Consider the following 13,692-nt stretch of genomic DNA (forward strand, 5'->3'; position numbering starts at 1 on the left):
CAACAGGCACTGATCAAATGAGTGCTGCAGCCCAGATCCTTCCGTCAGCAATCACTGATGCTGGGATCAGTAACAACGTTGTGGATTTGCGATTGTCTGCGGTCAAAAGTCTCGACCTTCGATTCTGGTCCGTTACGGCCAGTTCTGAAGGAGAACAGCGATAGTTGCTGGATGTTCACTGTTCATGAACGAGACTTGGTGCAATCTTGTTCCGACACGTATCCATGTCTTTCGGACTCGGTAGATTGCATATTTGATTATCATGTCGAAAAGCCATAGATACTTGCCTCGATCGATACACACGTCCTTGTAGACGCGAAACCCCCTGTAACCCCTTGCTCTCCCCGCTTGCATTCTTGTCAGGCCATCACCAACCTGGATCCTCACTGCGTCTTTTGCTTCTTGTTGCCTTCTTCCTGCACGGGCTCGGGAGCGACCTCGTCCACCTTTCTCTTCCCCTCCCTCCCGACCCTCTCGATCCCTTCCATGACCTCTTCTGCGGCTCCGACGACGTCCTCGACGGTCGACCTCGTCATGTCCTTGCCCTCCTCCATCACCTCGTCTACCAACGCGGTACCTGCCTGGACCGCAGCGCTGTATGCCCCCTTGGCCTTCTTTTCCGCATTCTCGACCAGTCCCTCGGCCAAGGAGGTGGTTTTCGACAAGTCGTCAGCGACGCCCGTCAACGCCTCGACCCCACCTTCTGTCAACTCTTTACCCTCTTGCATGACCTCGGCATAGACCCCCTCGGCGGTCCGTTTCAACGCGCCGATCGTATCCCTCAACGTGTCCTGCCCGGCATGTTGAAGCTTCTCGATTGCCTCTCCCGCCGAACGCAAGGTCTCGTCCATGCGGTGTTTCATATCCGACGCGGCCTGTTCGGCACGTTCGACCAGGTCCTTTTCCACCGACTGGGCAGTCTGGGCGGCAGAGTCGGTAGCGGTGGAGACGCTCACAGAGACCTGATCGGCAGCAGAGGAGAGGGCGGATTGGGCCTGGGCACCGACATCCATAAGCGCAGATTGAGCTTGGACGGCTTTCGCGGCGAGGACATCGGCAGCTTGGTCAGCCTTGTCCGCCAGGACGTCTGCTAGCCCACTGGCCTGGTCTACTATGACGTCCTTGGCCTTGGTGGCTTGTTCCAGTGCGACTTGTTTCGCCTGTTCAGCCTGATCCAGAGCGACCTCTTTGGCCTTCCCGGCTTGGTCTAGGACGACATCCGCGGTCTTACCAGCCTGGTCCACCGCAACCTCCTTCCCCTTGCCAGCCTGATCGGCAACAGCATCCCCTGCCTTCTTTCCCTTTCTCCTCACCATCCCCGTCAAGTCGTTGACCTTGGGCGCCACCTGCTCAGCCACCTTTTGACCGGCCCCAGCGATGGAAGAAGCGACATCGGCGTTCTTTACAGCGTCTACCCCGCTCTGCACGGCCGAGCCGATAGAAGCAGGGATGTCCGTCGGGGCGTTTCCGAGGAGGTGAGCGACGGATTCTTCGACAACGTCTCGCTGTTGAGGCGAGGTCTTCAGGTCTTCCAGCTGTCACCAGATTCGCAATCGAGAGTCAGCGTCCCAAACCAAAATAGATGAAGGAGCGACGCGGTCTCACCTTGGCTTCCAAGTCTCCCAACTGTTCTTGCAAATCCTTGCTCTTCTTTTCCCTCTCCTCGTCGGACAACTTGATCCCAACCTCCTGCTTTTTTCCCTTGCCCTTGCCCGCTGACCCGTCCTTCTGCTTCTTATCAGGATCCTCGCCGCCATCGACGATCCCCTTTCTCATCCTCACGCTCTCGATCGCCAACCTGACGTTCTCCAATGCCTCTTCCCTCCTATCGGGGATGTTCTCGAGGACGATGGCGAGTTTGTAATGGGACGAGGCGATCTCACGGGATGACGAGGGAAGGGCGGTGGAATACGATTCGAGGGCGGATTTGTAGTCTTCAACGGCTTGCGGAAAATTTTCTGCGGGTCATACGGAGCGAATGTTGGTCATGTCGAATCAGCCTTGAGACATCACCGAAGTCCTCGACAACCGAGAACGACCGGAAACTTACCGTTCTCCAAACTGACATCCCCCAAGAGTCCGAAACACTCTCCCAACTCCCTTCCTACGTCCTCGCCAGAAGACTGGCGCTTTTGGTATAATATCCGTGCGAGGTCGAGGATCTCCCAGGCGATGGTGAAATCGTCGTCTTCCGTCTCTTCCTCCTCCTCTTGTTCTTCGGCAGGTTCGCCTGAAGCAGATGCGGTAGGTTGGTTGGTAGATGGGCCAGCTGCGGTACAAAGGAGGTCGTGAGAGGGTCATTCCAGGTAAAGTCAGCATTGAACGACTTTCTCCAGTCCTAACCGCCTGAAAGGACAGACAGCTTTGCTCACCCTCTTCCTGTCCCTCATCATTTTCTTTCTCGGGCTCTTCTTTCCCGAGCACTCCCTGGTTCTCGATAGCGATCTCTACCAACGCTTTTCCGTAAGGCAGGAGCAGAGGAGCGGATTCAGGTGCCGAGTCGCCGTGCATCGATCGCCTGGATCGCAAATCGTCCGATACGTGCACATGAACACGAACAAACACGCAAAGGTTAGAAATTTATCATCATACAGACGGAAAAATTTGCGAATATGTTGAGGACATGGACTATGTAGAGCAAGAGGCCAGACTCACATGATCTCCAAGGCCGCGGCATATTTCTCTACGGCCCCCTCCCAGTCCGAGAGCGCCAGGGCCTTCTTGCCCTGTTCGACGAGCTCGTTGCATTTGATCTGTTCTGCGGACATGATAGCGAGGTGTTGAGAGTCTGATCTGTGTGAGGGATGTATGTTTGTCGCCAAGGGATGCAAGGCAGACTGAAATGAAGTCGTCATGCACGAGTATTCTGCCCTTTGAGATGAGAGGATGAGAGGTCGACGAACTGGAAACGCGTCGCGTCTTACGCGTTTGAGTGGCCATGAGGCGGACATGATAGTATCATAGGATGTCCGGGGCGAGAGAATACACCTTGATGTCCGTCAAACCTCAGCCCCTGGAACCGATGAGCAGCAGTAGCAGGGCAAAGGGGTCGAGGAAATATCCGTCTTGGATCTTGGACAACTTCAGATGACCTGAACTTGATGTGCTACACTCTCGATCGATAGCAGCACTGCTAGACCTTCATCTACCATGTCATCAACGACGCCCCGAATCGTACGGACGGCCCTTCGCTCGGCGTCGTCCGTCAAACCTCGACGACTCGCTCTCCGCCATGCCTCGAGCTCGACATCTCCAGCATCCACATCCTCTGGAGACCTCTTGCTCGACATCCTCCCCCCACGCATTCAACCTCTCATCTCCAAATCTTCCGCCAAACGTCTCCTCCTGCCCCAATCGTCCAAGATCCCCTCTACCCAATCTCAATCCGGCAACGAACTCCCTCCTCCCAACGCACCCAAACATGTACAGATCAACCATCCTACCAGGTTGTTCCAGCCGCCTTCCGGTCAGCTGAGACAAGAGTTGTTGGGAGGATTCACGGAGGCTCAAAACAAGGAGGCGGTCTTGAGTACTCTGACGGGGATGAGCACGGACGAGATTAGGGGGTTGAACAGGTATACGGTGATTATCAAGCGGGTAGTCAACATGACCAAGAAGGGTAAAATGTAGGTCGTCCCCGCTTTACTTCTTTGATACTACTGCTCTTATTGATCGTCAGCTATCAAACCCCACTTCCTCCCCTCATTCCTCTCCGCATTCTCCAGGCCCTCCCTCTTCGCAATGGTAGTAGTAGGCTCCCCCTCCCGTGGCCTGGTCGGAATAGGTAGAGGTCGAGGCGACGCAGCCCCGGTCGCCATGGATTCCGCTTTTCAACGAGCCGTCTTGAGTATGGACCACGTGGACAAGTTTGAGGGGAGGACGCTCTGGGGAGCAGGAAAAGATCTGAGGAGCAAGTGGGGTAGTACAGAGGTCATCATGAGGGGGAGACCGGCTGGTGAGTCGACTATCACAGCCATCTGGTGTTGTAACTCGTTCACTAACTTGGACTTGTTATTGCGCGTTTGAAGGATTCGGACTGGCGGTACCCCCTACCCTGCATCGACTCTTGACGGCCTGCGGAATTCGAGATTGCTCAGCGACCATCAAGGGGTCGAGGAACCCTATGCAGACGCTCAAGGCGGCCATTCAGATTTTGCACGGAGGGGTGAGTGCCGACGCTGTCTCTGAGTTTCTCGGTCTTTACTGATACATGGTTATCGTTGTGTCTTGAAACCGACAGTCCGGCGCTCCAGGATTCGGGGACGGGACGGGTAAAAAGGGTCAGAGGAAGAACAAGGGCGTCGGGATGAGGGGCAAAGAGGCGATCGAGCGGGAACGTGGGAGGTTTGGGGTCGAGGTGGGGAGGAGGTTGTGAGCATCCTAGAGGGGTTATATATCATGGCATAACTCATTTCGAGGACCGACGAGAAGTGGGTGTGAGACGCGTGTGAGAGAGAGAGAGAAAGACAGTTGGTGCTAGGTTGGGTCGAGCCGGATACCACCGAACAGGACGACTGATCTCGAACGGATGCCATCGATGAGTATCATGAAAGATCTGACCGTTATCTTACTTGACAATCGATGCAGTCCAGGCTCATCGTTCGCGGGCGCTGCGAAAGATGACCAGGAAAGCTGAAGAATAAAAAGAAGGACACATTGTTCTGCCTATCAATCGTAATCTTCTTCCCACGCACGCTTGTTTCATGAGCCGAAGACCAAGTCGCCTGGACTTGATCTGAGCCGGACTGGAGCGTTTCGGCGTGGAGATGTCGCCGTACCAAGAGGCAACAGGTCATATGCACGACTACATACCGAAACCCGATGCTCGTCAATGCAATGATATTCCCGCTCCGGGTCCGACGAGGCAACCAGGCTACCCGCCGGATATTGCACTCCTGTCTGAGACGAAGTGTCTCGCATTGAGCAGCGATATCCAGACATTGATGCCGAGGAAAACCTTTTCTGTGCCGCTAGTCCAGTAGCGGTGCCCTCGCCGGGCCAATCGACGGATATTGAACTGGTATTTAGTCGCCTGATAGCTCCTGGCGTCCTAATGAGGGTGTGAGCGGTACCTGAGAGAGGGGGGCCTTGGATTTGTGGGAATGTCGTGAACTCGCCGACGTTACTAACCACTACCTCGCCGACAACTAGCGTTCTCCACTTGCTGGTTATGCAAAAGATCAGAGCTTATGGCAACAGTTCACCTGACTTCGTTGCTGTCCGTGGACTGTTCCCACTAGTCCTCTTTATACAAGCCCACGACGAGGTTGGCAGCTGGATGCTGCTATATTCATTCGAGATTGGATGAAATGTCATTGTGGTACCTGCCGAGGACAAAAGTCTCCGATCTAAGGCGGCGGAGGTCGGTACCGCTACGACCGTCTTTGACCTCAATGACAGGAGAGATCGCAAAGATTGCCTGGTTTCTCTTTACCATCGCATTGTTTGCCAACTAGCTTAAGGCTGATCTGCCGTCCGACTACGGTGAGTTCCCGAACAGAGCAATACTGAGCGGCCGAGAGCCGAAGCCGTTTCTATCAATTCAAACGATGGTACCGATGTGACTCAACATTCTGTATAGAATGCGCAGTGGTCTTTGTGCGCGCGAGAACTGGTTACCAACATACGAGTCAAGTCGCCATTCTATACACAATAACACCGACCTTAGCAGCGGTCAAGTTGAACATGATCCAAACGCTCACCTATAGTTGACCTGTACTCGTCCTGTCTAATACGGGAGCATATCGCCATCCCGGGTCTTTTGAGTCGAACCGACAGGTAGCTTCGACAGCATCAGGGACATGACTGCATAACTCACAGCTATAGGCAGGGGATCATGTGGTGAGACAACCGGGTCACAGTTCGCGCCTAATCCCGCCTAGCGTTTCACCTCGCTGTCCGACCCAAATAAAAGCGCGCGTCTCTACTAAGCGCGTCAGACAAAAGGATCTTCTCGCGTCTTGAAACGAACCGGGAACAAAAGGGGGTCCGTGGCAGTTCTCGCGTTCTCGCTCCACCGGCAACGTCCCATGTTGTGAAGGGGTTCTTTGTACGCTGCAGGCCTGAAGAGCGACCCTCAGCTCTCAATGATATCTTTGTACTGCATGACGCTCTCGTATCAGTCCAGCCGCGGATGACCGAAGTGGCGTCCCGATCCTCGGCTCCACATGCCGCGTCCTTGGCACGATCGGCGACGGGAAAGCAGGGGAAAGGAAGCCTCATGTCGACGAAACGCGTTTCAGCGAGAAAAACGGCAATCACACCCCCTTGTCTCTGATGATGAATCGGTCGGTGGATACGGGAAGCAGAAGGAGGACAGGCGGGTGGATTGCTCGGTTCGAGTGTGGTGTGGCGTGCGTGGAGTAACCATCATGCGGTGATGGAAACAACAAGAAAAAAAATCGATCAATCAAGGGGGTTTCGATCGAAACAACACAGCGAGATTGGGGCGAGGAAAGAGGGATGATATAACGATCGACGATCAAAGGACTGATCGTTCGATTCGCGTTTCGCTGAAGGGACTGTTTTGATTTCCACCCACGATCTACCATCGCCCGCACGAAACACCCACGACGTTACCTAATTACCTTGCTAGCTCGATAGCTTACGACCTTTCTCACGCCCACGGATACCTTTGACGACCCATAGAACGATCACCCTCCTTTGACAGCTCTGTGCGACCTCACTCTCAGCGGCACAGCATAGCGTGAGACGGACCGGATCGCGCCATCAATCGGTGATGAGCCAGTTGGACTGATCGACGATGATGATGATGTTCTTTGCCTGATCGAGTAGCTTCCGCGTCAAAACCCAAAGGACCCCCTCGCCCTCTCGCGTTTCCGCGTAGGTACCCATCACGAGAGCGAAACACAACGACCAGCGAGCTCGTCCGAGGTGCTGATCTTCATGCTTGACCACTTCGCAGTATCGACTAGCAGTACCGGCCCTAATCGTGAGCCCTCTTGATCGTTCCGCAATCTCCATACTAATAACTGACGGATTGACCATCGCCCGATTTGCCCGTCCGACGGACCCATATCGACTTGTATCACTTCGCTCATCACCCTGGATTTCGGCCTTGCCCGCGCGCGCCTCTGCTGTCTCACTCTCACATTCCCCATATCTCGAAATCAGTTCATCTGGGTACTCGACGATTTTTCACGCTCTCCCCTCCCCGCCATCGCTCCAATCGTCGACAGCTCACCACCCTGGAAACAGGTCGTCGTGGAAGTGACCCCCGAAACCAATCCGTTCCGTGTACCGTGTTATTTTCTGCGGGTCATACCGTAGCCCGTAGTCTTCGTCGTCGTCGATAAATACTCGTGACGAGCCAATTGCCACGATCGGGTAAGTTTTTCACTCGTCGTCCCCTTCAAACCGCATCTTCGCTGACTCTCGACCCACTCAATCCACCTCACGGTGTTGTTTTCCCCATCACTCTCCTTCGCCCGTCGCAGTCGCGTCCCGGCCCCATACCCCTTGATCACTTCTCGCTTTTCCCTCATAAAGAAACGACCTCGCCTCATCATCAACATATTCCATCATGCAGCACCAACATCGCCAGCATCAACAAACACCACCACCATCATCTCCATCATCGCCGTCAAAGCGATCGATCTTGGACTTACCGGATCAACACCTATCACCACGACAAGATCACTACAGAGGCCCATCATCGCCTCTTGCATACGTCGCGCCCATCGACACCTTCTTCACCTCGCCTCGCCAGCCAGCTGATCAAGCTGTATACACATTTCAACACCATCGATCACAACGATCCAGCATCGACAGCACCGTACCCAGTCCTCAAGACCTTGCACGTGAATACCTGCACAGCCCAGGATCAGAACATTCCTCGCCTATTAGCGATCCTTCACCCATCATCACCACGCCCGTCTCGACCAAGTCGCCACTCCATCAGGCATCATCCGCGATCTCCAAGGACGTCGTCCATCACGAGCACAGCCACTACGATCAAACAGGTGATCGCCACGGGTTTAATTCTTCCGAGTCTGGTCGTTATCCTACACAAGGTGATCTGAAAGGTGAGCGTCACCTCGCCTTTATCATGTCGATCTACTTCGTTTCGTTGCGATCGAAGTTACCTGCAAAACTTCTGGTAGCTGATCGTCCTATCATGTGTTCGCGTCTTCAGGACTTGGAATCTATCCCTACCACACAGGTCCTATCACTCGCTCGAGTGTTAATCCTATCGCTATTTCATCGACAAAAGATCAAGCGAACGTAGCGTCTCCGACGTCACCTTCGACCCGTGGCCTTTCAAGTACGGCTGCTCATAGCAATCGCTCGGTTGCGTTCCACATTCACTTCCCTACTACCACCAGTCCTGCCAATTCCGATCGATTCGGTACCAAAGTCTCTCAGTCCACTCCAGCTTCTCCCCGACACGTCGAAGAGGTTCAAGAAGTCTCCATGGCCACCCTGGAAACACCCGAAGGCAAATCTACCCCTCGACCTATGAGTGCCAATGCTAGCGCTCGTCGTGCGCCTCCTCCGCCTCTGGTGGCTGATGGATCGTACAACAACATGTACGCCAACCCTGAATCAAACTACGGGCTTGCGCCTCCTGGTCAGCAGCAAGGTGAGGGTATGCAAAGGCCTCTCCAGCTTCGCGCTTCTGCCGATCCATTCGTCGGTGGGACTGGTTATACAGGGATGACTCCCACGCCGAGCCGACATACCTTCGAAAGCGCTGGTGTTCAGATGCCCGAAATTCAGAACCAGGCGGAACAGCAGGTCGAGCAGCAGCAGTCTTTGCCGGCACTCAAGACGGTCGTTCAGGACGAGTCTGCCTTTGGACCGCTCCCTCCTGCTATGGACCCCGGTTCCGCGCCGGCTCAGATGTACGAAGGACAAAATGGGACACCAATCGGGGAAGGTTTCCCACCTGCACGACCGTATCGAAGGTCGTTTACCAGCTACTCGGCCGGAGCCGCTACGCATTCATCGCGAAAGTCGTCGATGTCGTTCAACGAGCCTGGTCAGCCGCATACCCGTGCGCCTTCGTATCACGTCCAACACGTCGTCTCTCCCACTCAAGCTCCTACTTACTGGGCCTACGGCCCACAGTACGTGGCCATGGCTCCACCCCGCTCGTCTGCGGTACCCGAGGGTCTGATCCCGATTGCCAACCCGAACGAGGCGCAACATGGCGGTCCCGTCTCTCTACCTGGCTTTAACCAGCTCTACATCGAGGCTAACGTTCCGAGCCAAAGATCTGCCAGTGGTGGACCGCAAATGTCGATGCAGCAACAACAGCATCATCACCTCCAGCGACAAGTTCAAGGCCACCCTCAAGCGTACCAGCTAGCGCCTCAACAGAGGTTGCAGCCCATGCAGACGCGCCACTTGCCGTTCCCCCAGTCTGCGGGGATGCAGCATTACCCTCCGCCAAACGGAATGCAGCCGGTCCATTACTATTCTCATCCTCCTGGAACCACTCTTGTCGGGTGGGATGCCAACGGTAACCCTGAATACTCATTCGCCGGTCCCGTCAACGGGATGCCCGTTTACGTTCCGCAAGGCATGCCGGTCCAAGAGTTCATCTCTTATCCGCCTCACGCGTTTCAGAATGGCGTACCGCCTCAGCAACCCGCTCAGGAAGGGGGAGAGCCTAGACAAGAGGGCGGACCGAATCCGATCATCTTACAGCCTCATGCCACACATCACAACGTCTTTGCCTACCAATACGCACCTGGCGAGGACATGGAAATGGACGCGCCTACGCCTAGCGTGAACGGGGCTCACCATGATGAAGCCGAGCAAATTCAGGAGGAAGAAAGGCTCGACGAGCCAATGAGCGAGCCCGAGTCCGAGGCTTCTGCTGTGCCCGTCGACTCTGCCGAAGAAGAGTGGATCCCGAAAAGCTTCAAGAAAACGAAGAAGACCACCGCGGCTAAAGGCGGAGCCAAGAAGAAGAAGGGTAAAGGTGGTAAGGGGTCCCCCAAGACGACGCCCACCAAGAAGTCGTCAGCCGCGTCGAAGAAGGTGACAGGCTCTCCAGTCGTACATACGCCTCTCGACAAGGCCAACAAGGTCATTATCAAGTTACCACCTTTGATGCCGGTTGACAGCAACCTTGTCCGTTACACTTCGCTAGCCGAAGAGAAGCAGACCGATACCGTGAGTTTGAACAGTGCGACTTAGCGTGAGAATGAGTCTGATGGATCTGATTGGTTAACAGGTCAAGCGAGAGTGCTTTACGTGTGGATGTCGGGATCCACCTAGTTGGAGGAAAAGTACTCTTTCCCCCAGTCGGATCGTAAGTGATCATGGTCCTGTAACCGCAAGCAAGATGTCTTAGCTCACCTCATTTGACCCCCTTTTTTCCTCGGTTCGATAGCTCTGCAACCGTGGGTGCTCGAACCCACTCATTAGAAGACAGTATAAGGACTAACATAAAATCAATCCCTTAGGCTGCGGTATCTATGAACGATCCCATAAGAAGGTCAGGCCCATTGGTGAGGTCGAGATGCGCGCGGTGACCGTCGCCGCCACGGCCGCCAAGAAGGTGAAGGGAAAGGGAGGACAGAAAAAGTCTGCCGCCGGTTCCGGGAACGCCGCCACTGGAACGCAGTTGAGGAGCTCGTATGCTGCTCATCCAATGACTCCGGCTGGGTACGCCAACGGTCATGCCATGTACTCTTCTTACGGCCAGGAGAATGACGCTCGACGAGGTATGTTGCGCCAATGGCCTTCAGAGCTATTCACAGCGCTAACTCATCCATCTCGACCTATAGTGTCGGCCGTGTCGGGGCTCCCGCCTGGAATCACCGATCCCGCTGGCTACTCGACAAAAGCGACGAAGACTTCCAAGAAGGCTCGAGTTTCTGGCAGGAGCGTGATATCATCCCGCGAAAAGTCTGGCGGCTCTAGCTTCAAGACGTTTACCAATTGTGCGCCATATTCGGGAGTGCCGAGGATGGAACCGTACCAGCACGCCCTTGTGGCTCATCGATCCGATTTAACGAGCTCGGTGCCGTTGGAAAAGGCTCATGGGAGCGGAAGGCCGACTGCACTTCACCGAAGCGCATCTGCGATGCCAGCGGCAGTGCCATCCAACATGGCGCCTTGGGGAAACCCTTACGGTGATGATGACGAAGAGGACGAACAGTAGGCTGGAGAGATATGGAGTTTTTGGTCTTGCTTGCGAACGACTGGTCTTTACGATAATACACGCCATAGCTGTGCTTTAGTGATGCTTATATATTCTGTTGTTCTGTTGTAACCTACTATGAGTACGAGTCTGGTGAATCAGAGGTTCTCTTATAATCATCACGTGCCCGCTTGCTCCGGATGTAAATTTATATCCGAGACAGGTTGAGCATATTCAGCTGTCGTTATGAGGTTTGAGTTACAACTTCTAATTTAATCATCCATAGCTTGGATCGCATCAACCAAGGCTGTCCGCCCGCTTCAATGGGACGAGATCTGAAGCAATGTATGACGATGTCCAGATGGACCACGAGCCGGTACCGGCTAGACCAAGCGAAAGCTCTAATACAGCAGCTACGCCGATCTTCCCTTCTCATCAATACATCTACATCGCTATCGATACCAACGTCCTGATCTCGCATCTGGATCTGGTCAAGAAGGTCTATTTCAAACTTCAGGGATCATCAGTCGCCCAATCAGCAAGAACAACCCAAGCACAAGCTTCCTCCGCGACAAGACACAAGACTGATCAGCTTAAAGAGACATGCCTTCTGCTACCTTGCATTGTTCTAGACGGTCAGTATCGGCTGCTCTCCTCGGAATACATGATCGACTTGACCGAATGTGGACATGTTTTCGTGTCACATGCATAGAATTGGACAGGTTCAAGATGAAAGGTCCAGCTTGGTCGTCTCCTCCCGCAGCTACCAGCATGTACACTCCTTCACAAGGACAAGCGAGCGGCCCCATGCTCTCCCTGATCTCCAACGATTCTTTGGATTTATCGATGCATCGTCCTGGAAATCTCTCCCGGAACAGAAACGGCCCAAACGATCTTCAGTCGTCAGCGAGAGAGGCCGTTGCCTGGCTCTTCGAGGTGTTGCGAGCGGAGGAACAGCGACAAGTCAAGGTTGACAAGAAGAAATCGGGTTCCCCGTCGATCCCGCAAATATGGCGGTCGATACGGTTCCAGAAGAGGGATGAGAAGATGGGAGTAGGGATTCTGAATCTGGTAGGTTCGATCTGATCATATACAATCTAGTTTCGGGTGTTTGGCTGAAGCATCCCTCGTGGTTCACAGCCAAAGAAGGCGGATACCCAGATCCTTGATTGCTGCAGATACTTTTCATCTGCGTTTCAAGGCGGATCACAGGTCGTCTTGTGGACCGATGACCGTAATTTGAGACTGCAGGTGAGTTGTTGTTGTTGCTCTGGCCTACAGGCGAACGTCTTACGAACGCTTACAAGCTGGCGTCGCAGGCCGAGGTGCACAACGTACCTACCATAGGGTACCCATCTCTGTCTGCTCAAAGCATACTGAACGAAGTCAGGCAGAGGCTTGATCACGACCAAGTCTCGAATCGCGAGATCCCGGAGGTGTCGAAATCACCCACGGAGACGAAACCGAGACCTGTACTCACAGGCGATATCTCAATGTGGGATCCTGCAAACCGCCCGGAAGGCTCTTCCCCTGTCAAAGAGCTCTCGAAGAAACAGAAAGCTCGTGCCAAAAAGGCTCAGAAGAAGACCGAGGTTGCTGTCTCGCCGTCCCTTCAACCAACCTTGCGCAACATCGATGCGAGATTATCCCAAATCATACCTATCCAACTATACTCTTTTCTCCTGAGCAAGCTGTTCAACGACGACCCTGTGCGCTTGCGAGGGTTCTTGACGGCGGACGATCCTGGTCCCGGAATTTGGGATACGAGGCATTGCCTACACCTCATCGAAAAGAGCTGGACAGGGCTGAGCTTGAGCGGAGGTTTCCCACCCGAGACTTTGGCGGTGATGTGGGAGGGAACCGCTTGGTTGAGGGGATTCTGGGAGTGGTACACCGAACCCAGCCGAGCGCATCTCCGACCGGGCGGGACGGCAGCCGAGAAGATGAGCGGCAATCTCGATGCGATGCACATCGATGAGGCACATCCGCGGCAGCCTCAGTCCAATGCTGACAACGAGGCTCTGTGTAGGGACTGGACCTCAGCGGGACAAGCGTTGATACTAGTCTTTGGCGGGCTGATGAAAGATGATGCTCGACATGAGCTCGAGGAGGTTGTTCGATGGATGAACAGCGGGACGTGAGGGAGTATAGATCCTAACGGTCGCGATGATTTCGTAGAAGGAGAGACGAGGTAATCTTTCCGCCCATGCCTTTAATGACCAGCACGACCAAATAATGCCAACAATCATAGTTACGACTATGGCCTTGTAACGAACGATGCCCCATTCAGATTCTAGAGAAATGGTTAGCCTGCTCAGATGCCTCAAAGAATCTACAGCCGACAACCATTGAGAGAGACGGGAGTTTCTATACCCAAATCGCATTTCACTCTCATGTCATAGGCTCAGGGATTAGTGTCTACAGGGCTGGCGCTCAGGTGCTGGCTCATTGCAATGCGGAGAATTCCCTGAAGAAGAAGCGAATCGTCAAGGAGCACTGCCAATGCCACAAGCCGATGTTCCTCAATCGCGATATACAGCATCAAACACTACCTCAGGAGGGTCACGTCTTGGAAA

At 54.2% G+C, this 13,692-nt stretch overlaps 4 protein-coding genes across 4 annotated transcripts; 3 read left to right on the plus strand and 1 right to left on the minus strand.

Moving 5' to 3' along the window:
- Nucleotides 1-217: 217 nt before the first annotated feature.
- On the minus strand, nucleotides 218-2,858 carry HD553DRAFT_349867 (uncharacterized protein; the record flags this gene model as incomplete). The annotated part of the gene is made up of 5 exons (XM_046183490.1): nucleotides 218-1,535; nucleotides 1,606-1,958; nucleotides 2,051-2,269; nucleotides 2,373-2,518; nucleotides 2,656-2,858. The coding sequence occupies 5 exons, from the start codon at nucleotides 2,853-2,855 to the stop codon at nucleotides 384-386; spliced, it is 2,070 nt and encodes a 689-aa protein (XP_046036846.1). The 3' UTR covers nucleotides 218-383.
- Nucleotides 2,859-3,092: 234 nt separating this feature from the next.
- Nucleotides 3,093-4,646, plus strand: HD553DRAFT_295742 (uncharacterized protein). The gene is made up of 4 exons (XM_046178496.1): nucleotides 3,093-3,626; nucleotides 3,726-3,955; nucleotides 4,029-4,165; nucleotides 4,241-4,646. The coding sequence occupies exons 1-4, from the start codon at nucleotides 3,151-3,153 to the stop codon at nucleotides 4,373-4,375; spliced, it is 978 nt and encodes a 325-aa protein (XP_046036847.1). The 5' UTR covers nucleotides 3,093-3,150; the 3' UTR covers nucleotides 4,376-4,646.
- Nucleotides 4,647-9,942: 5,296 nt separating this feature from the next.
- Nucleotides 9,943-11,280, plus strand: HD553DRAFT_310865 (uncharacterized protein). The gene is made up of 5 exons (XM_046179888.1): nucleotides 9,943-10,143; nucleotides 10,205-10,282; nucleotides 10,364-10,373; nucleotides 10,437-10,697; nucleotides 10,761-11,280. Exons 1-5 carry the CDS (start codon nucleotides 10,081-10,083, stop codon nucleotides 11,135-11,137), a joined length of 789 nt encoding a protein of 262 aa, XP_046036848.1. The 5' UTR covers nucleotides 9,943-10,080; the 3' UTR covers nucleotides 11,138-11,280.
- A 131-nt stretch (nucleotides 11,281-11,411) lies between these two features.
- HD553DRAFT_310866 (PIN domain-containing protein) lies at nucleotides 11,412-13,431 on the plus strand. The gene is made up of 4 exons (XM_046179889.1): nucleotides 11,412-11,751; nucleotides 11,829-12,187; nucleotides 12,257-12,367; nucleotides 12,436-13,431. The coding sequence occupies exons 1-4, from the start codon at nucleotides 11,460-11,462 to the stop codon at nucleotides 13,255-13,257; spliced, it is 1,584 nt and encodes a 527-aa protein (XP_046036849.1). The 5' UTR covers nucleotides 11,412-11,459; the 3' UTR covers nucleotides 13,258-13,431.
- The last annotated feature ends 261 nt before the right edge of the window (nucleotides 13,432-13,692 follow it).

The sequence above is a fragment of the Filobasidium floriforme genome, assembly GCF_021052385.1.
Source record: "Filobasidium floriforme strain CBS 6241 chromosome Unknown HD553scaffold_10, whole genome shotgun sequence".
NCBI classification, from domain to species: domain Eukaryota; kingdom Fungi; phylum Basidiomycota; class Tremellomycetes; order Filobasidiales; family Filobasidiaceae; genus Filobasidium; species Filobasidium floriforme.